At 39.3% G+C, this 25,810-nt stretch overlaps 1 protein-coding gene and 2 non-coding genes across 3 annotated transcripts; 1 reads left to right on the top strand and 2 right to left on the bottom strand.

Annotated features, from left to right (window-relative positions):
- Positions 1 to 5,947: 5,947 nt before the first annotated feature.
- On the bottom strand, positions 5,948 to 6,054 carry LOC125582557. Its single transcript, XR_007320014.1, has one exon. It is a non-coding gene; the product is annotated as a small nucleolar RNA R71 (small nucleolar RNA).
- Positions 6,055 to 18,521: 12,467 nt separating this feature from the next.
- On the bottom strand, positions 18,522 to 24,326 carry LOC125581268. Its single transcript, XM_048746365.1, has 2 exons — positions 21,633 to 24,326; positions 18,522 to 20,867 (listed from the first exon to the last, which is right to left on the bottom strand). Exons 1-2 carry the CDS (start codon positions 24,248 to 24,250, stop codon positions 18,716 to 18,718), a joined length of 4,770 nt encoding a protein of 1,589 aa, XP_048602322.1. The 5' UTR covers positions 24,251 to 24,326; the 3' UTR covers positions 18,522 to 18,715.
- LOC125582688 lies at positions 23,688 to 23,794 on the top strand. Its single transcript, XR_007320144.1, has one exon. It is a non-coding gene; the product is annotated as a small nucleolar RNA R71 (small nucleolar RNA).
- Positions 24,327 to 25,810: the final 1,484 nt, after the last annotated feature.

Below are 25,810 nucleotides of genomic sequence, written 5' to 3'. Positions count from 1 at the left end.
TCATGTACCTCGGACGGAGAACCTACAGGCGGATAGCTTAGCACGCAGTGCTAGGAAACAATCGTCTTTCGTCGTTCACATGGACGTGGAGTTACCGATCTGGTTTACAGAGTCAATATGAGTCTGTGAATGTCTTGTTGTCAAAAAAAAAAAATCCTAATCACAGCCTAATGCTTTATTTTAATTTGGTTAATAGCCAATTCAGGTCTAAATCCTACTAATCTAATCCTACTAATCTAGAAGTCGGTAAATTTTTCAGATTCAAACATATAGATATCATGTTTAAAAATTCATACGAAATCCGTGAACAGCTGACCAAACAACATCAAACTTATTTTTCAAACGGGAATCAGATTAATATTTATTTTCATTTTGGGATGTCTAATAAGACTCTAATGGACAATTTTTTTTTAAAAAACCTTTTTCTTTTTATGCGCATGTGGTAATGCTTTGGGTGTGAACGGTTGATGTATGGTGTTGATACTAGAGACTATCGGACAAGAACCGTCAAGGACGTCGTACAAGATTTCGATAAATCTGCCCATGTGTATAGTAACGCAATTGAATATCACAATTTCACTACACTAACCTCTGCCGACACAGTGTAAAAATAATTTTATTGATATATATATTTTGATTTTTAAAATAATTATGCATTACTATGATAAAATGTTAAATTAAAATGTTATTACTTGTTAGAGACAGAAAAAGAAAAGTATTTCACCGACGAACAACTTCCACATTTCAAATTGAATCAATCAACTAATTAATCAACTTTTATGTATATGCTCGTTTTTATATACGATGCCAAAACAAGGACTTAACCAAATTCACACAAACACCGTTACTTTACGTTATTGCTGATAACGCATTTTTAACTGTTCTTACTTTAAGAAAGTCTATATTGTGGAAATAAGACCATTCATAGACTACGACAATCTAACTATCGGATCACAATACGATCTATACATCGATAGTGATAGAAGTAAAACGTGGACATTGTATGCATTAATAGAAACTAGATTTTCACCCGCGCTGAAGCGCGGAATAATTTTTTGGTAATTTTTTTTATATAATCGCACTTTCTTTTCATTTAAAATAGGCATGGACATAAAATCCGTAAACCAAATTTCATACCGAACTCAAACCAAAAAAACTGATCCGTGCCCATTCTGAAATATAAGAAATTTCAGAATAAGTCTTGTAGTGTGGTACACCACATATCCGAACTCGAAATGTTATTAGCCAAACCCGAAGGCAGTCCGAAAAACCAAAAAAAAAACCCGAAAATCCAAAAACCCGATCCGAAAGTCCAAATTACTCGGAAATATAAATATTTGAAACATAAATATTTACTTCAAATATTCAATTCTATATTTATTTTGAAATTATATCTAAAAATAAGTATTTAAATCTTCAATAAGTACCTTAAGTATCCAATCCTATATAAATAAGTTTATTTCTTATTTTTTTCTTTTTAATTTTGGATTTAATTTTGGATATATCCGAACCAAATCCATATAACATGAATCGGAACAATATATGGTTACTTTATAAATTTTAGATGTGATACAATTTAGAAGCAAAACCGAAGCTTACATCCAAACTCGATCCGTACTTACAAATTTACCAGAATGAAGCTTAAGATGTGATATAACTTAGAACTGAAATTCCAAATACCCAACCCGTATCGTTACGGGTACCAGAATGCTCAAGCCTAACTTAAAGTATGTTTTATGTTTTGTTCGATGAGTTTTATATTTGATAAATATTTTATGTGCTGAAATAACCCGTGAAACTATACTCATAAAAATAACAATAATAACATGTTTCAACATATCATTAAATATTAATTACTATTACTATTTATTTTATCATACATATATATATATATATATATATGTATATGTATCTCTAGTTTTAATACTTTATCTATATGATATATTATTATGTATTTGGTGATGGTTTTAAAGAATTTCTTTCTTACATTTGAATTAAAGTACAGTTGTATACATGAATTAGTAGGCATATTTAATTCTTTTTATATTAATATATAAAATATAATAGATTATTTACTTAAAATAAATGTTAATATACATTGAAATCATTATTTAAAATAATAGATTAGTTATTTAGTTCCTTAATTTTAGGGTAGGGTATATATTTAATAATAATTAAGTTAAATATAAGTAAAAATAATAGAAAATCTAATTAAATGTAATGGTCCAACCTAGACTATTTATAAGTAGATATAAAATAGGACTCTAAATTAATAGATTAAATATAAAATATGGTCTACGTGAAACCGGAGAATGTGAATAAGCTAGTAGGGTATTTCATATTTGTGATGTTTTGTTAACGTGTCCCTTAATTACGCATTGCATTAATTGACGGTAATGCAATTTAATCATCTTTTCATTGTTAACAACCATCTCGCATCTTTTGGAAATAATTTTTTTTTTAATCTTGATTATCCGGCGGTGTGAACCCAACCGACTAATCTCCTGCGGGCCTGTCTACCAAACGCCAGATATAATCGCAATGAGTTGATAAACTACTCGGACATGTCAGGAAAAACAGAAAAATAAGATGAATGCACAATAATATAAATAGATAAAATTGTAGAGAGTATGAATTAATATAGAGAAAAAGACAAAAATAACACTAAATCAAGTTTTTGTTCCCAAACTAGCACTCAAGGTCAAAAGTCACAAAAATATCACTTAATGTTTTATCAAAAGTCACAAACTTAGGGTTTAGAGTTAAAGGGTGGGGTTTAGGATTTAGGGTTTAGGGTTTTGGGTTTAGAGTTTAGGGTTTAGGATTTAGGGTTTAGAGTTTAGGGTTTAGGATTTAGGGTTTAAGGTTTAGGGTTTAGGGTTTAGGGTTTAGAGTTGAGAAATGAGGTTTTGGGGATAAGATTTCAAATTTTGAAAAATAAAAAAATAAAAATTTTCAAAAGATAAAATGCTATTTTAGTCATTTTAGTTTTTAAGTGCTATTTTTGTGATATAAACTTAGAAAGGTGCTATTTTGGAGATTTGCCCATTAATATATCTTCCCATAAACTACAAAACCTAAAAGTATGATGAAAAAGAAAGTGTATCCAAACAATGGTTGAAAAACAATAGATTGTTTTTTGAACACCTCATATATTAAATAAACTAGTTCACGAGGAGAGAGTATTACACAAGGTGCCCATAGGGACAGAATCCCCTAAAGTGTTAGAGTTTCGTGAGATAAAAGAAAAAGAGAAATCGATAAAGGATGAAGATAGATTTTCGATGTCCTGGATGATTCTCTTAGCTCATACAAAGAGGACCTTGATTTGATTGCTGAGAGTATCACTTAACAATTTGATTTGAGACAGATACTAGATAAACCAAGGGCTTTGGCACTGAGGAGATCTGCGCGAACTACCAATGCTTCTGCTTGAAGCGGTGAGCTGACATTGAGTTGCAGACAAGAGTCATTACCCAAAATTAGGCCCTCAGGAGTTTGAAAGGACCAACAACATCCGCTGAAAGACAAACATTTATCTGACAAGGGATATAAGTCAAAATTTGTCCGAATTCTAGGTGAAAATCGGACCAAAAATACCAAAAATGCCAAAAAAATTCATTTATTTTCTCGCCTAAACCAAACTTGGGTTCGACCAGTGATATCTTGCATATTTGCATCATTTTAAGTCTCCAATTTGCACATATTGATCATATAGATTAGGAATTTAGCATCTTTAGGATCCATATTGCATTCATATGTCTTAATCAGGTAATTGAGTATCTCATAGAGTGATTGGAGGTGTTTAGAAGCATTGTGGTTCAAAAAAGAGATGAAGAATGAAGTTTGGTCGAGTTGATATGATTACAACGCGGGTTGTACCACGCGGGTTCACTAACCCGCTTGACATGAAGCATCGGAGAGCTCCGACGCGGGTTGGATCACGCGGAGAGTCGCACCCGCGCATACGAGAATGAAGCCGCTCGACGTCTTGACGCGGGTTGAGGCACGCCGGTTCCCTTACCCGCGTTGTCGAGGTGAAGTCGTCGACGAAGTCACGCGGGATGAGCGACGCGGAGTCCTTTACCCGCTCGGACGAACTGCGCGTAGTGACGTCTTGACGCGGGTTGAGGCACGCGAGTTCCCTTACCCGCGTTGTCGAAGTGAAGTCGTCGACGAAGTCACGCGGGATGAGCGACGCGGAGTCCTTTACCCGCTCGCACGAACTGCAGGCGTAGCGACGGTCCGACGCGGGGAGTGTGACGCGGGTTGGATCCGATTGTCTCTACCCGAGTCGAAACTTATCTTTAGTCGAATTTTAATGTTTTAAAGGACTTTTTAGACTTTTGAATGGAAACCATTAGGTTTACCAAAGACATATAAATACTCTTGTAATCCCAAAGTTGGGACTTATCTTGTTTTCTATCTAATCAAAAAGGAACCTTTAGGTAAAAATAAAAGATCTAATCTTGATCATTATCCTTTGTGATTGCTTTGTTGATTTGATCACTAATTATGATTAACACCAAATCATCATTGATTCTTGGGTTTATCATGAAGATTAGTGAGTAGTCATATTTGGATTCATGGGTTAGGGAGACTAAGGGTGATTAGGCTAGATCTAAGGTGTTGTAGCACAGATTCATCTTGTTCCTTGCTAGTAAGGTGCTCTTAATGCAGTTTTAGAGTTGGCCTCTCTAAAGTTGAGCCTTAGGCATTTCACACCCGATAGGTGTTCGATGAAATGCCTGAACCAACTCTACTATGCTTTTAACACTCTTTACCAAAGAGATTTGATGTTAAAGGTGTTAAGATGGCTAATGGACTTGAAATTAATGATTGCTTAGATAATATTCAACCAAAGAGATTTGATGCTTGAGTTATCTTAGTGAATGAGCATTCATCTAGAGATAGAGTTTGTTTAGGATTGTGTCTAGGTCTAAGGTTAATAGATTGATTGAAAGATACCACCTTTAGATTGAAACTTGATCACTCAAGGTCAATTCCCTTAGCCCATGAGTTCTCCCATCTCATAAGAAAGGAAAACTTTGTTTTTTATTGCATTTTAGTAGTATTCTAGTTCAAAATCATCTCACCAATTGATAGCACTTAGATTAAGCATGGTCATGCATTCTCTTTGCTTTAGAATCACTTAGGATTGGTTCGACAATCTTTTATATTACAACATTTGATTAGGAGCCTTGAAAACTCCTAACATCAAATTGGCGCCGTTGCCGAATTCTAAGTTGATTGTGACATTAGGATTTAGTCACTTGCTTGAGACTAAGTAAATTTTTGTTTAATTGTGTTATTGCTTCTCGTTCTTTTTCTCCCTTTGCATTTCAGGTGTATGATCACAAGAAGCAGAGGTACAACAAACCTAGTTCCAAGAGTGGAAGACATTAGAGCACTTGAGAGGGAGATTGCAAGACAGAGAAGAGAAGTAGAGCAACAGGCTCACTTGCAAAGGTTAGGATTTGATATGGAGAATCTGCCTCAAGATGGTGATGCCCTAGGGGCCATTGATCCAAGAGCTGATCACCTTCGACCACAGCGCCAGCCACAACATCCACCACGCCAAGCTCGTTCCATTGGAGCCTATGATCAACCTCACATTAATGGTCATAGGTTGGGAATCAGAGCACCACCAGTGGAGAACAACAACTTTGAGATCAAGTCAGGGCTGCTCAACACCATAGAGAACAACAAGTATCATGGCCTTGCTGCTGAAGACCCTTTTGATCACTTGTACAAGTTTGATAAATATTGTGGCTTGTCCAAGACAAATGGTGTTTCTGAAGATGCTTTCAAGTTAAAGTTGTTCCCTTTCTCTTTGGGAGACAAGGCACACCAGTGGGAGAAGACTCTCCCAAGTGACACTGTCACTACTTGGGAAGAGTGTAAGAGAGCTTTCCTAGACAAGTTCTTCTCTACTTCAAGAACATCTAAGATCAGGAATGAAATCTCTGGGTTTCAACAGAAAGGTCTAAAGAGCTTCAGTGAAGCATGGGAGAGGTTCAAGGGCTACTGTTCTCAATGCCCTCATCATAATTTCAGCAAGGAGAGTTTGCTTAGCACCTTCTATAGAGGAGCTCTACCACAGTGCAGAAACAAGCTTGATATTGCCAGCAATGGTTTCTTCTTGGGAAGAACAGAGGAAGAGGCAGAAGAGCTAGTAGAGAACATGGCCAAGAGTGACTCGGTCTACAGTGAGGAACATGATAGGGTCAACAGAAGGATGATCAGCAGACAAAGAAAGAGATCAAGTCCTTGCAAGAGAAGATGGATTTGCTTCTTTCCAACCAAGCTAGACAGGAACAGATGAACTTTGTGGGTGGACCTAGTCAAGAGGTTCCTCCTAAGGTCAATGAGGTCGATGGTTTGGAAGGCCAAGAAGAGCTATGCTTCATCAACAACAATGGTACTTAGTACATGAAGGAACCGAACTTTCAGTACAACAACTACCAGCAAAGGTCTTACTCCAACAACCAACAAGGAGGATACCAACCAAAGCAGAACACTCAGCAAGGGAGTTATCAGCCGAGGCAAAACATCCCTCCTGGTTTCAACAATCACAACAATCAGTCTACTCAAGCTCAAGGAAGTTCTTCACAAGCTCCAGCTTCATATACAAGTGTAGATGCAATGTTCAAGAAACTCTTAGATTTTCAGGCAAAGAATGAGAAAACAATGGGCTATGAGTACAAGAACATTCACTCCAAGATTGATGGAAGCTACAATGAGCTCAACAACAAGATCCGTAATTTGGAGAACCAGTTTGCTTCTATGAACTCTCAGCCAACTCGACAACAAGGGTCATTACCTGGAAAACCAGAGCAAAATCCCAAGGAAACAATGAAAGCAATCACCCTACGGAGTGGTAGAGAGTTGCCTCCAAGAGTTCTCACCAAGGATGGTGAAAAACAAGGTGGGGAGGTGGCCATCAACATTGATGATGAAGTGGTGATTGTAGATGAGAAGGTTGATGAAGAGATTCTGGAAAAGATTGTTGAAGCTAAGGGTAAAAGGAAGGTTGGAGAGGAGAAGAGAACAGTGAAACATAGTGAAACATGTACTCCAACGAAGGAATCCTCTTTTGTTCCTCCTCCCTATGAGCCAAAGCTGTCATTCCCTGGAAGATTCAAAAGATAACTATTGGAGAAGTACAAGGCACTCTTTGAGAAACAAATGAGTGAAGTTCAGGTCACAATGCTCATCATTGATGCTTTCATGTTGGTCCCTCAGTACAACAAATTCTTGAAAGATGTTGTAGCTGCAAAGAAAAAAGAGATGGAGGGCATGATGATCCTTACCCACGAGTGCAGCGTCATTATCCAGAGGTTAGATGTTCCAAGGAAGCTAGTGGATCTAGGATGTTTCACCTTACCTTGTGCTCTAGGACCCATGGTGTTTGAGCGGTGTATGTGCGATCTTGGAGCTAGTGTCAGTTTGATGCCTTTGTCTATTGCAAAGAAGCTTGGATTTACTCAATACAAGAAGTGTAAACTCTCTTTGGTGTTGGCTGATAGATCAGTGAAGATTTCTGTTGGTATCTTAGAAGACCTTCCCTTGATGGTTGGTAACTTTGAGATCTCTACTGATTTTGTTGTGTTGGAGATGAGGGAGGAAGCCCAAGACCCTTTGATCCTTGGAAGACCATTCTTAGCCACAGCAGGAGCTATTGTGAATGTTAGACAAGGAAAGATTGATCTTCATCTTGGAAAAGGGAACATCCTCCACTTTGACATCAATGAAGTGATGAAGAGGCCAGCCATCCAAAACCAAGTTTTCTACATAGATGAAATGGATGCTCTAGCTGATGAGCTTCTAGAGGAGTTGGCACTTGAAGACCCTCTACATCATGCTTTAACAATTGAAAGAGAGGTCCAAGTGATTGAGAACAAGGAAAGTGATGCCTATGTGAAGGTGTTGGATTCTCACAAGGGGATTGGTGGTGAGGATCAGAATGAGGAGCTTACACATGAGATTCAACATGCTGCCTCAGCTACTCAACACGAAGACAGTCACCAAGAGGACTGGAGTGAACTCAAGGCGCCTAAAGTGGAGCTTAAACCTCTTCCCCAAGATGTAAGGTATGCTTTTCTTGGCCCTAATGAGACTTACCCTGTCATAGTGAGTAGTGAACTGAATGAAAATGAATTGTCTAAACTTTTGAATGAACTTAAAAAGTATAGAAATGCAATAGGCTACTCACTAGATGATATTAAAGGGTTGTCACCTTCTTTATGCATGCATAGAATACATCTAGAGGATGAATCTATGACTTCTATAGAACATCAAAGAAGGTTGAACCCCAAATTGAAAGATGTTGTTAAGAAGGAGATTCTAAAACTCCTAGATGCAGGAGTAATCTATCATATTTCGGATAGCAAATGGGTGTCTCCTGTGCATGTTGTTCCAAAGAAGGGTGGAATAACTGTGGTTAAAAATGATAAGAATGAACTAATTCCAACAAGAACAATAACATGACATAGGATGTGCATAGATTATAGAAACTTAAACTCAGCATCTCTAAAGGATCATTTTCCATTGCCATTCATTGATCAAATGCTTGAGAGACTTGCAAATCATCTCTATTATTGTTTTCTTGATGGGTATTCAGGGTTCTTCCAAATGCCCATACATCCGATCAAGAGAAAACAACATTCACATGCCCTTATGGTACCTTTGCTTATCGAAGGATGCCATTTGGGCTATGTAATGCTCCAGCCACCTTCCAAAGGTGCATGATGTCTATTTTCTCTGATCTTATAGAAGATGTTGTGGAGGTGTTCATGGATGACTTCTCTGTCTACGGATCTTCGTTTTCTGCTTGTTTGTCCAATCTTAGCAGGGTCCTAAAACGATGTGAAAATACCAACCTTGTGCTGAACAGGGAAAAGTGTCACTTCATGGTTAAAGAAGGGATTGTGCTTGGACACAAGATTTCAAAGAATGGGATTGAGGTGGACAAGGCTAAGATTGAAGTGATGGTTGGGTTAGCTCCACCAAAGACAGTGAAGGACATTAGAAGCTTCCTTGGTCATGTTGGGTTCTATAGAAGATTCATCAAAGAATTCTCCATGATAGCTAGGCCAATGACTAAGCTTCTATGAAAGGAAGTTGCATTCAACTTTAATTGGGATTGTCTAGAAGCATTCAAGAAGTTGAAGGACAAGCTGGTTAGTGCCCCCATTGTGCAGCCACCAGATTGGGATCTCCCCTTTGAGATCATGTGTGATGCTAGTGACTATGTTGTGGGAGATGTTCTTGGCCAAAAGAAGGACAAGAAGACTCATGTGATCTACTATGCGAGTAAAACTCTTAATGAAGCCTAAATGAAGTATGCTACAATTGAGAAGGAGCTGCTAGCCATTGTCTATGCCTTTGAGAAGTTCAGAAGCTATTTGGTTGGGTCAAAAGTCATAGTCTACACTGATCATGCTGCATTAAAACACCTCATGGCCAAGAAGGATGCTAAGCCAAGGCTGTTGAGGTGGATCTTGCTGCTACAAAAGTTTGACCTTGAGATCAAAGACAAGCCAGGAGTTGAGAATGGTGTAGCTGATCACTTGTCTAGACTGAAGATTGAGTGTGGGATAACCATTGATGAAGGGCTTCCAGAAGAACAAATCATGGCAATTAGAGCAGTGGTAGTAATTTGTGACACTGGAAAGAAGCTTGAAGAGGTAAAGGCAAATGAAGAGAAAGGTTCTTGGTATGCTGATTTGGTGAACTACTTAGCTTGTGGAAGAGAGCCAATGGGTCTTGAAGGATATGCCAAGAAGAAGTTCTACAAATATGTGAAAAGATACTATTGAGATGAGTCTTACCTCTACATACTCTGTAGAAATCAACTCTATATAAGAGTAGTAGCTGAAGAAGAAGTTGATGGGATCCTTACACATTGTCATGGGTCATCCTATGGAGGTCATTTCGCCATTTTCAAGACTGTTTCAAAGGTGCTTCAAGCTGGGTTTTGGTGGCCTCATATGTTCAAGGACACTCAAGACTTTGTCTCTAAGTGTGATTCATGCCAAAGGAGAGGGAACATCACCAAAAGGAATGAGATGCCTCAAAACCCAATTGTAGAGGTGGAGGTGTTTGATGTGTGGGGTATTGATTTCATGGGACCATTCCCATCATCTTTTGCCAATAAATACATCCTCGTAGCTGTAGACTATGTCTCCAAGTGGGTGGAAGCTGTAGCAAGTCCCACCAATGATTCTAGAGTGGTGATCAAGATGTTCAAGAGCACCATCTTTCCAAGATTTGGAGTTCTAAGAGTTGTGATCAGTGATGGAGGATCTCATTTCATCAACAAGCTGTTTGAGAATCTTCTCAAGAAGAATGGTGTGAAGCATAAGGTTGCAACCCCTTACCATCCTCAAACAAGTGGTCAAATTGAGATCTCCAACAGAGAAATCAAGTCTATTTTGGAAAAAACGGTAGGAACTACAAGAAAGGATTGGTCTATCAAGCTAGATGATGCACTTTGGGCTTATAGGACAGCTTATAAGACTCTTTTGGGAACCACACTTTTCAACCTTGTGTATGGAAAGGCTTGTCATCTACCAGTTGAGCTTGAGTACAAGGCATTGTGGGCTATTAAGTTGCTGAATTTTGACATCAAGAGTGCCAAGGAGAAAAGACTTCTCCAACTCAATGAGCTTGATGAGATTAGATTGGATGCTTTTGAGAACTCAAGGATTTACAAGGAGAAAATCAAAGCTTTTCATGACAAGAGGATCTTGAAGAGAGAATTCAGTGCTGGAGATCAAGTGCTTCTCTACAACTCTAGACTGAAGTTGTTTCACGGGAAGCTCAAGTCAAGATGGTCCGGTCCTTTCAAGATCAAGGAAGTTAGGCCATATGGGGCAGTTGGGTTATGGGACAGGTATGGTGGAGACTTCACAGTCAATGGACAAAGAGTTAACCTCTATATGGAAAACACAATGGAGAAGAAAGAAATCTCGGTTTCACTCTCCGACCCCGTTACCACCTAGCCAAAGGGAAGCAAAGTCAACCTAGAGACATAAAAAAAGCTCACTTGGGAGGAAGTCTCATGTCTATCTTTGTACATACTTCACTTAAAAAAAAAAAAAAAAAAAAAAACGCGGGATAGGTGGCGCGGGGTCCTTTATCCGCTCGTACGAATTTGGTCGGAGACAGCAATCCGATGCGGGATGACCCACGCGGGTTGTCTTACCCGCGTCGCTTCATCGTAGGCTCGACGCGGGATGCCTTACCCGCTCGTGTGAATTGAGAGTTCGTCGTTGGCCTGACGCGGGGACGACGACGCGGAGTGTAGCCGTTTCTTCCTACCCGCATCCGCTCGGATCAAACCCACTCAGGTATGGTTTCTCACCCTAAACCCGGGATCCCAACCCGATTCAACCCTAAAAACTTACCCCGCGTCTCTCTCTCCCCCTTTTCCTCTATCTCTCTTTCACAAAACATCAAAACCTCACACACCTTATCACCCCATATCTCACTCAATTCTCCACCAAATCACTCCATTCTTCTTCCTAAATCCAAGCTTTCGTCCCTGTAGTCTATTTTCTTGATTCAAATTGTCATTTCCTTTCATCCAAAGTAAGGTACAAATGGGGAGAAAGGATCAACACAAGATAGAGACCGAGAAACAAGAACTTGCCAAGCAAGAGACTGCTAGACATGGGAAGCCTTTAACCTCCGAATCTACAACAGGAGGAACTTCTAGGCAACAAGCCTTGGCAGCAAAGAAGAGAGATGGCAAGCGGGTTGTAACTGCCTAGGGAGTAGATGCTAGTGATAGACGATCAGCCCCTTCCAAGAGGTCTAAGGAGCCAAAGGACAAGGGGATAGCTCTTCCTCAAGAGGAGGAAAATGAAGACATCACTGAAGGAGACCAAGCTCCCCTCAAGAAAGCCAAAGTGTCTAAAGGGAAGAAGGTTGATACTGAGAGGGATAGAACCAAGACACCAACTGAAGATGAGCTATATGGGCATTTGAAGAATGGTGTGTTGTGGCCTCCAACTCGATTTGCGGATATCAAAATTATGGAAGAGTTGGAGATAGGTGACGACATTAAGCAAATTTTGGAGCACATGAACATGCAGAGCTTCTTCACTATGGCCTGCCCTACCTATGAAGACGAGTCATGTCAGTTCTTGGCATCGTTGGAGGCCACCTTTCACACCACCAAACATGTGCGGAAAGGATGGAGAAAGATCAAATTCAAGATCTGAGGGAAGGTTTACTACATGACCTTCAAGGAGATTGGACAAGCACTTGGTCTTAAAGATTTGGAGGAATCATCCATCCCCATACCTTATGATGCAACTAGGGAGGAGAATATTGCCAAAATGGTTTGGAAGGTGTTGGCGGGGAAGAGTCGCAAAGCCAGCCGCGACAAGAACGCTTCCATTCGCCATCCTTCCGTGCGCTATCTCCACTGGTTGATTGTCCACACCATTTTCCCAAGGAAAGAAGCAGGCACTATTAATGATGAGGAACTACAACTTCTTCACCAAACCGTCCAACATTATGCTCACTCATCTCAGTTGCCTCTTGTCAGCACTGATTTCTACAAGAATTTTGGAATGGTGGGATTCTTTGTGAAACGCCTCATCCACTACAAAGAGTGGGCTTGGACAACAAGTGACTCGGAACCTCATATTGGAATTGGTGGCTTGATAACTCCATTGCTTAATCCCGGATATATCCTTAGAAGATGATCCAATTGGTCCCGCTTTCATGGATGGAAGCTACTTGAAGAAAGCTCAGTACTTCAGTGGAAGATTCGAGGGAACTTGTGTCTACTCTTACCTACAGTCTACAAAGGAGGTTGAAATGCTTCTCCCAAATTGGAACCTCACGAGTTTGACGCGACCAGGAGCTATTAGCTTTGATATTGGGGAAGAGCACCTCCTTGGACCCCATGGTCCTCTAGGCCCCATGAGATCTCCCAAGAGGAAGAAGACTGCAGATAGATGTGATGTGTTCCAAGAAAAAACTTCTGGTTTAAACTCTGAGCTCCTCTATGGTCCTCCTCGTTACCACTTTGAGCAACGTCCTGGAGCCTTACCCAATGGTCCCCTTCGCCAAGCTCATGAGCATATTGGCAACCTCCAAAGGTGGAGCAAAGCTCAGGACAGAACCATCTTCAAGCTCAAAGCCAAATGTAAAGAGTTGAGTAAGACTGTGAAGAGGCAAGCAGAAGCTTCAGCTCAGTTCATGAAGAAGGTGGCTGTTATACTAACTAGAGGGGCTGTGGCTGGATGCTCATCATCATACTTTGACTTCCTTACCCCCTAGCCGCAACCCCCAATAGATCCTTTGGCACTCAGTTTCCCCGCCACCAAGAAACAGCTGCTCCGCCGGAAGCGAAACCCACCAGCTCAACCATCCGATTCAAGAAACAAGTCTCCATCCCTTGCCTCAACAGATAAGAAATCTGACACCGAGGATGAGGCATCAGCCTCTTCCCACGCTCCATATTGAGGTACTCCTCCACCTTTCCATTATATATACCAGTTTTTCTTTGCATTTTTCTCTCTTTTCGGTATCTCCTTCAACTTCCTAACACAGAGACTGTGCGAACTAAGTTTGGAGGAGGTACCAAGTATTTGATCATGTTTTCTCTGATGATTTGAGTCTCACGCATTGCATTGTACATACATATATGCATAGAAAAACCAAAAAAAAAATTGAAAAATTTGAAAACACACAAAAAGAAACATGTAGTTGCATCACTTGCACTTTTAGGATTGAGTCTAGAGCATATAGGTTGCATTCACTTGCATTTGGAACAATGATTTAAAATGCCTTGTAAAGTAACTCTTGTCTAGAACTCAAAGTGACACCCTAGTTAAACATATCAAGTAGCTTAAGCATCTCTTGAAAGCCTTGCACGTTTCGAGCCTTGAAAACTCTTCTTGAAACTTGTTTGCTTGCTTGATATTGGCATTGTTCTTAAGATCAGTTCCAATCTGAACTTGGCTTGAATGAACTTAATCTCTCTTGCATATGGACATTTGCTTATTTGATCATGGATCTCAGACACATTTGGGTTATCTTATTCCTTTATACCAATCTCTGTTAACCAAATGGCACTCTACACCCTACAACCCTGACCATTTGTTGAGACCAAACATTGAATTGCATGAGTGAGGCCTCTTTTGATAGCTTGTCATGTGCAAAATCTTGAGAGTATTGGAGGCGACATAAGTTTATTCTCATCTCTTGCTAACACAAAGAGTTAGCATTTGGGGATGGTGAGAGGGGTTTGTGTGTTCCAAATTTCAATATCTTGGGTTTGAGGAATGAAAAAGATGAGAGAGATGAGCAAAAGAGTACAAATAGAAAAGAAAATTCTAGGGACAAAAGAAAAGTATGAAGCTCTAGATTATGTAACAAAGAACATTCCCCCTTATAAAAAAAAAAAAAAGAATCAAAGAGAAGGTGGGGAAGGAAATGAGAAAGAGTTAGAGCTTGTAAAAAGTGAATTAAAGTCCCTAGTGGTTGAGTCAAAAAAGAGTTGTTCATTTGGTGAATGATGTGAGGGGTTTATTTTGGTTTTGAGATGATGATAAAAAGGGTAGAACTTGTGATCACTTATAACAAAGGGAGTAGAATGATGAGAATGAATCTATGTATGCATAAGTTGCTTATAATCTTAGATAAATTTTGCATAATGATCAAGCTCCTTGTTTTTGAGTGATAACCACTTTGAAATGAAAACATTTGAATCTTTCTTTTCATTCATATTAGACCATGCTTACCTAGCCAAATGATTGAGATCATGTGCCCATTTATGAGAATTCACCATGTGTGTGTGTGTGTGAATCAATGTGAGAGCTGGTTGAAGGGACTTGTTAGTTGAGGAGTATTGCAACTTGCGTAGAGGCATAAGAGTAGGGATAGGCCTAGAGAAGCTAGAGTATAATAAGAGAGTTGCTCATGCTATTTGTTATGTTTCTTTAGGATGTTAGGTTGAGTGCTAGGGAGTGTTACTTTTGGCTATGAGTTCCCACCTTCAAACCTCTCTCCTATATGAGTTCTTGCAAGTTCACTTGAGGACAGGTAAAGAACAAGTTTGGGGAAGTTGATATCTTGCATATTTGCATCATTTTAAGTCTTCAATTTGAACATATTGATCATATAGATTAGGAATTTAGCATCTTTATGATCCATATTGCATTCATATGTCTTAATCAGGCAATGGAGTATCTCATAGAGTGATTGGAGGTGTTTAGAAGCATTGTGGTTCAAAAAAGAGATGAAGAATGAAGTTTGGTCGAGTTGATATGATTACAACGTGGGTTGTACCACGCGGGTTCACTAACCCGCTTGACATGAAGCATCAGAGAGATCCGACGCGGGTTGGATCATGCGGAGAGTCGCACCCGCGCATACGAGAATGAAGCCGCTTGATAATAGGGTTTTTACCTATTGCAAATGTTGTAGTATAGTGGGGTGAATGTCGAACCAGTCCTAGTGATGTGAATCAGTGAGAATACAAGTCATTTCTTAAGCTAAGCAGATTCAATAGTGGTGACTGTGTGACAAGTAACAATAGCAAACAGAGCAATACAACAAGGTTTTAATCAATTTAGACAAGTGAATCCATGGGTATTGGGAATTGACTTCAAGTAACTAAGATCCAATATAGGTGACAAGCTTTCAATCAAAGTAATCTCTTAAGTCTAAACACAATTTTAGACAAGTCCTATGTCTAGGTAAATGTCCATTTGCTTAGAAATCATTAAACATCAAATGTCTTTGGCTTAATTCAATCAACCAATCTTTAAGTTCAAGTTTAATAACTATCTAGCAATTTTAACATCAAGTGTCCTTGGCTAATCTCACTAGAGCTTAGTTGAGTTGATTCAAACACTTCATCTAATCATGTCTGATGAGAAGTGTTTAGAAATCAGGTTTAGAGTGATCAAGACTAAACAAGCATTAAAAATACTCAACAAGCAATTTCATACAAGGATCTAATATAATAACACCATAGATCTTCACTAAGTTACTCTAATCTTCCTAACCCATGAATTCTTAAGGAAACTACTCACTAATCTCCACGAAAACACTTAATCTCATAATAGATTGAAGCATATTCAAGTAGATACAACAGAGAATAAAGATAAACAAAGATTAAACAAGCAAAACGAAATTAAAACTCAAGAACAGATGATGAACAATGAAGAACAGCTCAAGAACAATAAGAACAATGATATTTCAAAGAGAAAGAGTTTTGACAAGTTAAATTATTACAAAAGTTGGATAATGATGTTTCTTGGACACTCCTTTAATAAAAAGAAAGCAGATATTATACAGAAAAGTAGGAAAACTCGTGCAAAGGAAAGGTAGAAGAAAGTGGCAAGTTGGGACATCCCATTAACTTTCCAGTGGTCCCCGGCAAGGGTTGATACACCTATAGTAAATCGATCATAACTTATCCAATACAGCTCCAAATGACTTGAAACCACTTCTATTAGAAAGCTAACTCAATTTCTAGTGTCTCCACAAATTTTGAGCTTCAGAAGAGATATTTAAGGCCTTCATCCGTGTTCATCTTTCACTCTTTGGACTCAAAATCCCTCCAATGGTCCTCTAACTCATCCATGGTGCTCTCCAACACCTGATATGTACAAATGCAATGATATGCAACCTAAATGTGCCTAAATGATGCTCTAAATGACCAAACCATGCAAGAATAAGAAGTTAAAAACATGTAAATTCACAAGATATCAACTCCCCCACACTAGTCATTTACTTGTCCTCAAGTAAACTTTCAAGTCCTAAGAAAGAAAAAGTTTGAAAAAGGGAGCTCATAGCCAAAAGACACACATCCTAGCTCTTCTACAACATTCCAAATGATCATAGCAAACAATCATTGGTCATTCTTTTATCAGTCTAGCTTCTCAATGCCTATCAAACTCTTTTTATTTCTTTATACAAAGTGCAATGCTCATCAATCAACAAGTAACTTCAACCAATTCTCACATTCATTCACACACACACACACAAGGTGGATTCTCACAAATGGGCACATGATCTCAATCACTTGGCTTGGTAGATTAATGGTCTTTTATGAATGAAAAGAAAGGTTCAAATACAATCTTTTTAATGGTGGTAATCACTCAAGAACAAGGAGCATGATCATTATGCAAAATTTATCTAAGACTAGGAGCAATTCATGCATACATAGCTCATTCTCATCATTCTACTCTTCTTCCTAAGTGATTACAAATTCTACCCATCTTTTATATTTCAAAACCCAAGTATATACACTTCACTCACATTTCTCACCAAGTGAACTCTCTTTTTTTTTTTATTTACATGATCAACCAACTAAGAACTTGACACTCTTTTTCTTTCCCCATTATGATCTTTCATTTTTTTTTTTTTTTTTTTTACTTTGGGGAATTCTAATTGACACACTTAAGAGTTTTTCTTCTTTTATTTTCTTGGTTCCTATTGGTTTTCTTTTCTTATTGACACTCTTTGATCTTTTTCTCTTCTCTCAAACCCAAGATATAACAACTTAAAAACACACAAACTCACTCACCATCCTAGATGCTAGTTCAAATGAGGATCTTATGCTAGCAATAGATGAGAACAAACATATGTCGCTCCCAATACTCTCAAGATTTTGCACATGACAAGCTATCAATAAGAGACCTCACTCAACAAATCAATATTGGTTTCAAAGAATGGCAAGGGTTCAAGGGTAGGGGTGTGCCATTTGGGTTAATCAAAGGATAATACATGGAATAAGATAACCCAAATGTGTATGAAATCCATGATCAAGTATGCAAGTGCCCATATGCAAGAGAGATTAAATTCATTATGCCCAAGTTCAGTTTGTAATTGGTTTCAAGAACAATGTCAATATCATATGAGCAACATGTTTCAAAAAGAGTTTTCAAGGCTCAAGAGATGCTTGTAGATATGTTCTTTTCATGGCAATTTCAATCATGGCTCCCTATGCATAATTCAAAACACACAACTCTTTTTAATTTTTTTTTTTTTAATTTAAAAATCACAAGAAAATCCAAAATGCAAATCATTAAAATCCACACAAATGCAAAGTGCTAGATATGTCAAATGCAAATCATCCAAATAAAAACAAGCAAAATGATCAGTTTTTATAGTACCCCCACCACACTCGAATCACACAGTCTCTCTTGTGTGACTTTGAATTTGGAGTGGTTTACATGATAAGTAAAATAAAAATTACTAGAGATGTGGAGAGATTTTAAACCGGATTAGAGTACTTACCTTGTGACTGTAGCGACATGAGCATGTCACTATGGATATGTCGCTACGGTCCTTAGCCAAATATTGCATTCTCTTCGTTTGGTCGTAGCAACATGAGGATGTCGCTATGCACGTCGCTAAGGTTGTCCGTAAAGGGTTATAGCGACATGTGTGGGTCGCTATGCGCTTGTCGCTATGCTATCTTCCTTGTAGCGACCCAATCATGTCGCTATGAGCATGTCTCCACAGCACTTGTGTTTTTCCTAGCCTCTTTTGAATCCTTTCCTTTTCCTGAGCACCTTCCAAACTGAAATCACACACAATTCACACAAACAAACACACAAACAAGGATAGTTCACACAATTTATTAAAAACATTCACACATATATACAAAGGATACTCTTGGGATTTCCTCCCAAGTGAGCTTGTTTTAAGTCTCTAGCTTGACTTTGCCTCCTTTAGGTTAGACTGTGGTTGGATCGGAAAGTGGAACTGAAGTTCCCAGGTCTTCCGATTTGGTTCCCAAGTAAAGCTTAGCCCTTTGTCCATTGATGGTGAACTCTCTTCCATCAGAACTCCACAAAACTATTGCTCCATAAGGTTTAACCTCTTTAACCTTGAAAGGACCAGACCACCTTGACTTGAGCTTGCCTGGAAACAACTTCAGTCTGGAGTTGTAGAGAAGAACTTGATCTCCTTCTTTAAAGTCTCTTTTCAGGATATGTTTGTCATGGAGAGCCTTTGTTTTCTCTTTGTAGATCTTTGAACTTTCAAAAGCTTCAAGTCTTATCTCATCAAGTTCATTCAGCTGGATCAATCTCTTCTCCTTGGCACTCTTGATGTCAAAGTTCAGCAACTTGACTGCCCATAGTGCCTTGTACTCAAGCTCAACTGGTAGATGGCAAGATTTTCCATAGAGAAGGTTGAAAGGTGTAGTTCCCAAAGGTGTCTTGTAAGCTGTCCTATAAGCCCACAATGCATCATCAAGCTTGATGGACCAATCTTTCCTTGTAACCCCCACAATCTTCTCCAGAATGGACTTGATCTCCCTGTTGGAAATCTCAACTTGACCACTTGTTTGGGGGTGGTAAGGAGTTGCAACCTTGTGCTTCACACCATTCTTCTTAAGGAGGTTTGCAAACAGTTTGTTGATGAAGTGAGACCCTCCATCACTGATCACAACTCTTGGAATCCCAAACCTTGGAAAGATTATGCTCTTGAACATTTTTAGAACCACCTTTGCATCATTGGTTGGACTTGCAATTGCTTCAACCCACTTAGAGACATAATCTACAGCCACCAGTATGTACTTGTTGCTATAAGATGAAGGAAAAGGCCCCATGAAGTCAATACCCCAGACATCAAACACTTCAACTTCTAGGATGGGGTTTTGAGGCATTTCATTCCTCTTGGTGATGTTTCCTCTTCTTTGACAAGAGTCACACCTTGAGACAAAGTCTTGGGTGTCTTTAAACATGTGAGGCCACCAAAATCCAGCTTGTAGCACCTTTGCAACTGTCTTAAATGTAGCAAAGTGGCCTCCATAGGATGATCCATGACAATGTGTAAGGATCCCATCAATTTCTTCTTCAGCCACTGCCCTTCTATAGAGTTGATCTCTACAAAGTATGTAGAGGTAAGGCTCATCCCAATAATATCTCTTCACATCCTTATAGAACTTCTTCTTGGCATAACCTTCAAGGTTCAATGGCTCTTTTCCACTAGCTAAGTAGTTGACTATATCAGCATACCAAGGACCCTTCTCATCAGCTGCCTTCACCTCTTCAAGTTTCTTTCCTGTCTCACAAACAGCTACCACTGCATGAATAGCCATCATTTGCTCTTCTGGAAGTCTGTCATCAATAGGGATTCCACACTCCACCTTCAACCTGGACAGGTGATCAGCTACTCCATTCTCAACTCCAGGCCTGTCCTTGATCTCAAGATCAAACTCTTGTAGCAGCAGAATCCACCTCAACAGTCTTGGTTTTGCATCTTTCTTGGCTAAGAGGTGTCTCAATGCAGCATGATCAGTGTAGACAGTCACCTTTGACCCAACCAAGTAGCTTCTGAACTTCTCAAATGCAAAGACAATGGCCAATAGCTCCTTCTCAGTTGTAGAGTATTTAGCTTGAGCTTCATCAAGGGTTCTACTTGCATAGTAGATCACATGTGACTTCTTGTCTCTCTTCTGGCCTAGGACTGCTCCTACAGCAAAGTCACTTGCATCACACATGATCTCAAAGGGGAGATCCCAATCTGGCGGTTGAACTATGGGTGCACTGATGAGTGCATTCTTCAGGTTTTTGAAAGCTTCCATACACTCCTCATCGAAGTGAAATGCAGCTTCTTTGCATAACAGCCTGGTCAATGGTCTAGCTATCTTAGAGAAATCCATGATGAATCTTCTATAGAAACCGGCATGACCCAGAAAGCTTCTTATATCCTTCACTGTTCTTGGTGGAGCTAGACCAACCATGACATCTATCTTGGCTTTGTCCACTTCAATTCCTTTCTCAGAAACTTTGTGTCCAAGAACAATCCCTTCCTTGACCATGAAGTGACACTTCTCCCAATTGAGCACCAGGTTAGTGTCCTCACATCTCTGTAATACCCTGCAAAGATTTGACAAACAAGTAGCAAACGAAGAACCGTATACAGAAAAATCATCCATAAACACCTCCATTACATCCTCAATAAGATCAGAGAAAATTGACATCATTGCTCTTTGGAATGTTGCTGGTGCATTGCACAGTCCAAATGGCATCCTTCGATATGCAAAGGTACCATAAGGACAAGTGAATGTCGTTTTCTCTTGGTCATTTGGGTGTATAGGGATTTGGAAAAATCCAGAGTATCCATCAAGGAAACAATAATAAGGATGGTTAGCTAGCCTCTCTAACATCTGATCAATGAATGGTAAAGGGAAATGATCCTTTCTAGAGGCTGCATTCAGTTTTCGATAGTCAATGCACATCCTATGTCCAGTTATTGTTCTTGTTGGTATTAACTCATCATTTTCGTTCTTAACAACTGTTATGCCACCTTTTTTAGGAACTACATGCACAGGTGAAACCCAATTGCTATCAGAGATAGGATAGATCACACCAGCATCTAACAATTTGATTATCTCTTTTTTAACAACATCTTTCAAATTAGGATTTAATCTTCTTTGGTGTTCAATTGAAGTTTTAGATTCATCCTCTAGATGTATCCTATGCATGCACAAAGATGGTGAGATTCCTTTAATGTCATCAAGTGAGTATCCTAGTGCTTTTCTATACTTTTTAAGTTCATTTAAAAGCATAGACAATTCATTCTCAGGCAGCTCACTACTCACAATGACAGGATATGTCTCATTAGGTCCAAGGAAAGGATACCTTACACCATGGGGAAGAGGTTTAAGCTCCACTTTTGGTGCCTTGAGCTCACTCCAATCAGCTTCATGGAGGTTCTCTTGAATGTCTGCTGAGGCAGCATGTTGAGTCATTTGTGGCAACTCCATGAACTCATCTTCTCCATCCTCCTCAAGGTGAACATCTAGCCTTCTTACTAGCTCATCACTCTCCTTGTTTTCAATCATTTGGGTCTCTCTTTCAATGGTCAGGGCATGTTGAAAAGAGTCCTCAATCACTAACTCCTCAAGGAAATCATCAGCCAAGGCATCCATCTCATCAATGTAGAATATTTCTCCTTGAGTTGTGGGCTTCTTCATCATCTCCTTGATATCAAAATGGAGAATGTGATCTTTTCCAAGGTGGAGATCAATTGTGCCATCTCTCACATTCACCATTGCTCCAGCAGTTGCCAAGAAAGGTCTTCCAAAGATCAAAGGATCTCTAGGCTCTTCATCCATCTCAAGCACTACAAAGTCAGTAGGCACTTCACAATTTCCTATCTTGACAGGAAGATCTTCTAGGATGCCAATGGGGAGCTTGACAGATCGATCAGCTAGCACCAAAGAGATCTTGCACTTTTTATATTGTGTAAACCCAAGCTTCTTGGCAATGGATAGTGGCATGAGGCTGACACTTGCTCCCAAATCACATAGACATCTCTCAAATGTCAAAGGTCCAATGGCGCATGGCAGGGTGAAACTACCAGGGTCTTCTAGCTTCCTTGGGACAGTCAGTCTCTGAATAATGGCACTGCACTCATGAGTAAGAATCACCATCCCTTCCATCTCTTTCTTCTTTTGTTCTACAGCATCTTTCAAGAACTTGCTGTATTGTGGAACCAGCATAAATGCATCAATTATGGGCATGGTGAGCTGAACTTCACTCATTTGCTTGTCAAACAAGGCTTTGTACTTCTCTAGGAGTTGCTTCTTGAATCTTCCAGGAAAGGGAAGCTTTGGCTCATAGGGAGGAGGAGTGAACAATTTCTCCTTTGTTGATGTAGCAGCCTCATTTTTGTTCTCAACTTTCTCCTCTCCAATCTTTCTCTTGCCCTTAGCTTCAACTATCTTCTCCAAGATTTCCTCATTAGTCTTCTCATCCACAATCACCACATCATCATCTACATTGATGACCACCTCCCCACCTTGTTTCTCATTATCCTTAATGAGAACTTTAGGAGGCAACTCTCTTCCACTCCTTAGGGTGATTGCCTTCATTGTCTCCTTTGGGTTTTGTTCAGGCTTTCCAGGTAGGGAACCTTGTTGGCGACTTGAGCTGGCTGTCATAGAGACAAACTGGTTCTCCAAGGCTTTGAACTTGTTGTTTAGATCATGGTAATTCCCATCAATCTTGTTGTGGAGATTTTTCAGCTCATACCCTAATTGTTTCTCACTTCTTGCTTGTCCCTCCAATAATTGTTTCAGCATAGCTTCAGTACTACTCTCTTGTGGAGGTTGTGTTGATGATCCAGCTTGGTCTTGTGCAGGTTGACTTGGTTTTGGTGAGAATCCAGGAGGGAAGTTCTGTTTGGGTTGGTAACCACCTTGGTTGTTGTTGTAGAATGGCTTAGGCTGATTGTTGTAGAATGGTCTTGGCTGGTAGTTGTTGAATGGCTTCTGTTGGTTGTTGTAGAAGGGTTTCTGTTGGTAGTTGTTCTGGTATTGATAGTCAGGCTCCTTCTTGTACCATGTACCCTGAGCATTGACATAGTACATATCTTCTTGGCATTCTACTCCATCAACTTCAGCAACCATATGTAACTCCTCTTTCTTGGTCTTTTCTGATAGTAGCATGTCAATCTTGTCTTGAAGTGCTTTCAGCTCTCTCTTTGTGGTCATATCTTCTCCTCCACCACCTCTGTCTCTTCTATCATATTCATCATTGTAGACAGAGTCACTCTGTGCCATGTTCTCCAAGAGTTCTAAAGCATCTTCGACAGTCCTCCCCAAGAAGTTTCCATTGCTTGCAGTGTCAAGCTGGCTTTTGAATTTAGGCAAGACTCCTCTGTAGAAAGTGCTTAGCAAGCTCTCATTGTTGAAGCCATGGTGGGGACATTGAGACAAGTAGCTTCTGAATCTCTCCCATGCCTCTGAAAATCCTTCAAGTCCTCTTTGTTGAAAACCAGAGATCTGATTTCTAAGGTTGGCAGTCCTTGTAGCAGAGAAGAACTTGTTGAGGAAGGCCTTCTTGCATTCATCCCAAGTGGTGATAGTATCACTTGAGATGTTTTTCTCCCAAGTGTGAGCCTTGTCTCCCAAAGAGAAGGGAAACAATCTGAGCTTGAAAGCATCCTCTGAAACTCCATTTGTTTTTGACAAGCCACAGTACTTATCAAATCTGTCAAGGTGATCTAGTGGGTCTTCCAAGGCAAGTCCATGGTACTTGTTGTTTTCAATCATGTTGATGAGGCTGGACTTGATCTCGAAATTGTTGTTGGCAACTGGCGGTGCCCTAATGCCCAACCTATTCCCATTTATGTTAGGTTGATCATATGTACCGATGGCCCTAGCTTGGCGTTGTGGTTGTCTAGGTCGAAGGTTGGCAGCTCCTTGACCATTGCCCTCTTCAGTTTGAGGTTGTTCTGGAACTGGTTCCATCATAGGTTCTGATCTTTGTATCTGAGCCTCTTGCTCTTCTTGTCTTAACCTTCTCCTGTTCTCTCTTTCAAGTGTTTTGATATCTGTCAAGGGAGTAAGATAGTGCCTCTACTTCTTAGGTTCATGCACCTGCGATCACAAGTAGATGAAGAAGTAGAATTAGTAACTTTAAAACAAAGTAAAACTCAGTCTCAAGCAAAGACTCAAACTCAATGTCACAATCAGACTAGGATCGCCCGCAACGGCGCCAATTTGATAATAGGATTTTTGCCTATTGCAAATGTTGTAGTATAGTGGGGTGAATGTCGAACCAGTCCTAGTGATGTGAATCAGTGAGAATACAAGTCATTTCTTAAGCTAAGCAGATTCAATAGTGGTGAGTGTGTGACAAGTAACAATAGCAAACAGAGCAATACAACAAGGTTTTAATCAATTTAGACAAGTGAATCCATGGGTATTGGGAATTGACTTCAAGTAACTAAGATCCAATCTAGGTGACAAGCTTTCAATCAAAGTAATCTCTTAAGTCTAAACACAATTTTAGACAAGTCCTATGTCTAGGTAAATGTCCATTTGCTTAGAAATCATTAAACATCAAATGTCTTTGGCTTAATTCAATCAACCAATCTTTAAGTTCAAGTTTAATAACTATCTAGCAATTTTAACATCAAGTGTCCTTGGCTAATCTCACTAGAGCTTAGTTGAGTTGATTCAAACACTTCATCTAATCATGTCTGATGAGAAGTGTTTAGAAATCAGGTTTAGAGTGATCAAGACTAAACAAGCATTAAAAATACTCAACAAGCAAGTTCATACAAGGATCTAATACAATAACACCATAGATTTTCACTAAGTTACTCTAATCTCCCTAACCCATGAATTCTTAAGGAAACTACTCACTAATCTCCATGAAAACACTTAATCTCATAATAGATTGAAGCATATTCAAGTAGATACAACAGAGAATAAAGATAAACAAGGATTAAACAAGCAAAACGAAATTAAAACTCAAGAACAGATGATGAACAATGAAGAACATCTCAAGAACAATAAGAACAATGATATTTTAAAGAGAGAGAGTTTTGACAAGTTAAATTATTACAAAAGTTTGATAATGATGTTTCTTGGACACTCCTTTAATAAAAAGAAAGCAGATATTATACAGAAAAGTAGGAAAACTCGTGCAAAGGAAAGGTAGAAGAAAGTGGCAAGTTGGGACATCCCATTAACTTTCCAGTGGTCCCCGGCAAGGGTTGATACACCTATAGTAAATCGATCATAACTTATCCAATACAGCTACAAATGACTTGAAACCACTTCTATTGGAAAGCTAACTCAATTTTCAGTGTCTCCACAAATTTTTAGCTTCAGAAGAGATCTTTAAGGCCTTCATCCGTGTTCATATTTCACTCTTTGGACTCAAAATCCCTCCAATGGTCCTCTAACTCATCCATGGTGCTCTCCAACACCTGATATGTACAAATGCAATGATATGCAACCTAAATGTGCCTAAATGATGCTCTAAATGACCAAACCATGCAAGAATAAGAAGTTAAAAACATG

The sequence above is a fragment of the Brassica napus genome, chromosome C2 (genome assembly GCF_020379485.1).
Source record: "Brassica napus cultivar Da-Ae chromosome C2, Da-Ae, whole genome shotgun sequence".
Taxonomy (NCBI): Eukaryota; Viridiplantae; Streptophyta; class Magnoliopsida; order Brassicales; family Brassicaceae; genus Brassica; species Brassica napus.
This window is presented reverse-complemented; position numbering and strand designations above follow the sequence as displayed.

Excerpts from the sequence above, each read along its gene's own strand:
- LOC125581268 (XM_048746365.1), bottom strand. The coding sequence starts at position 24,250 with ATGATGGAACCAGTTCCAGAACAACCTCAAACTGAAGAGGGCAATGGT. Across the intron at positions 20,868-21,632 it reads CCTCTTCCCCATGGTGTAAG|GGTATTACAGAGATGTGAGG; the intron begins GTATCCTTTCCT and ends AAATCTTTGCAG.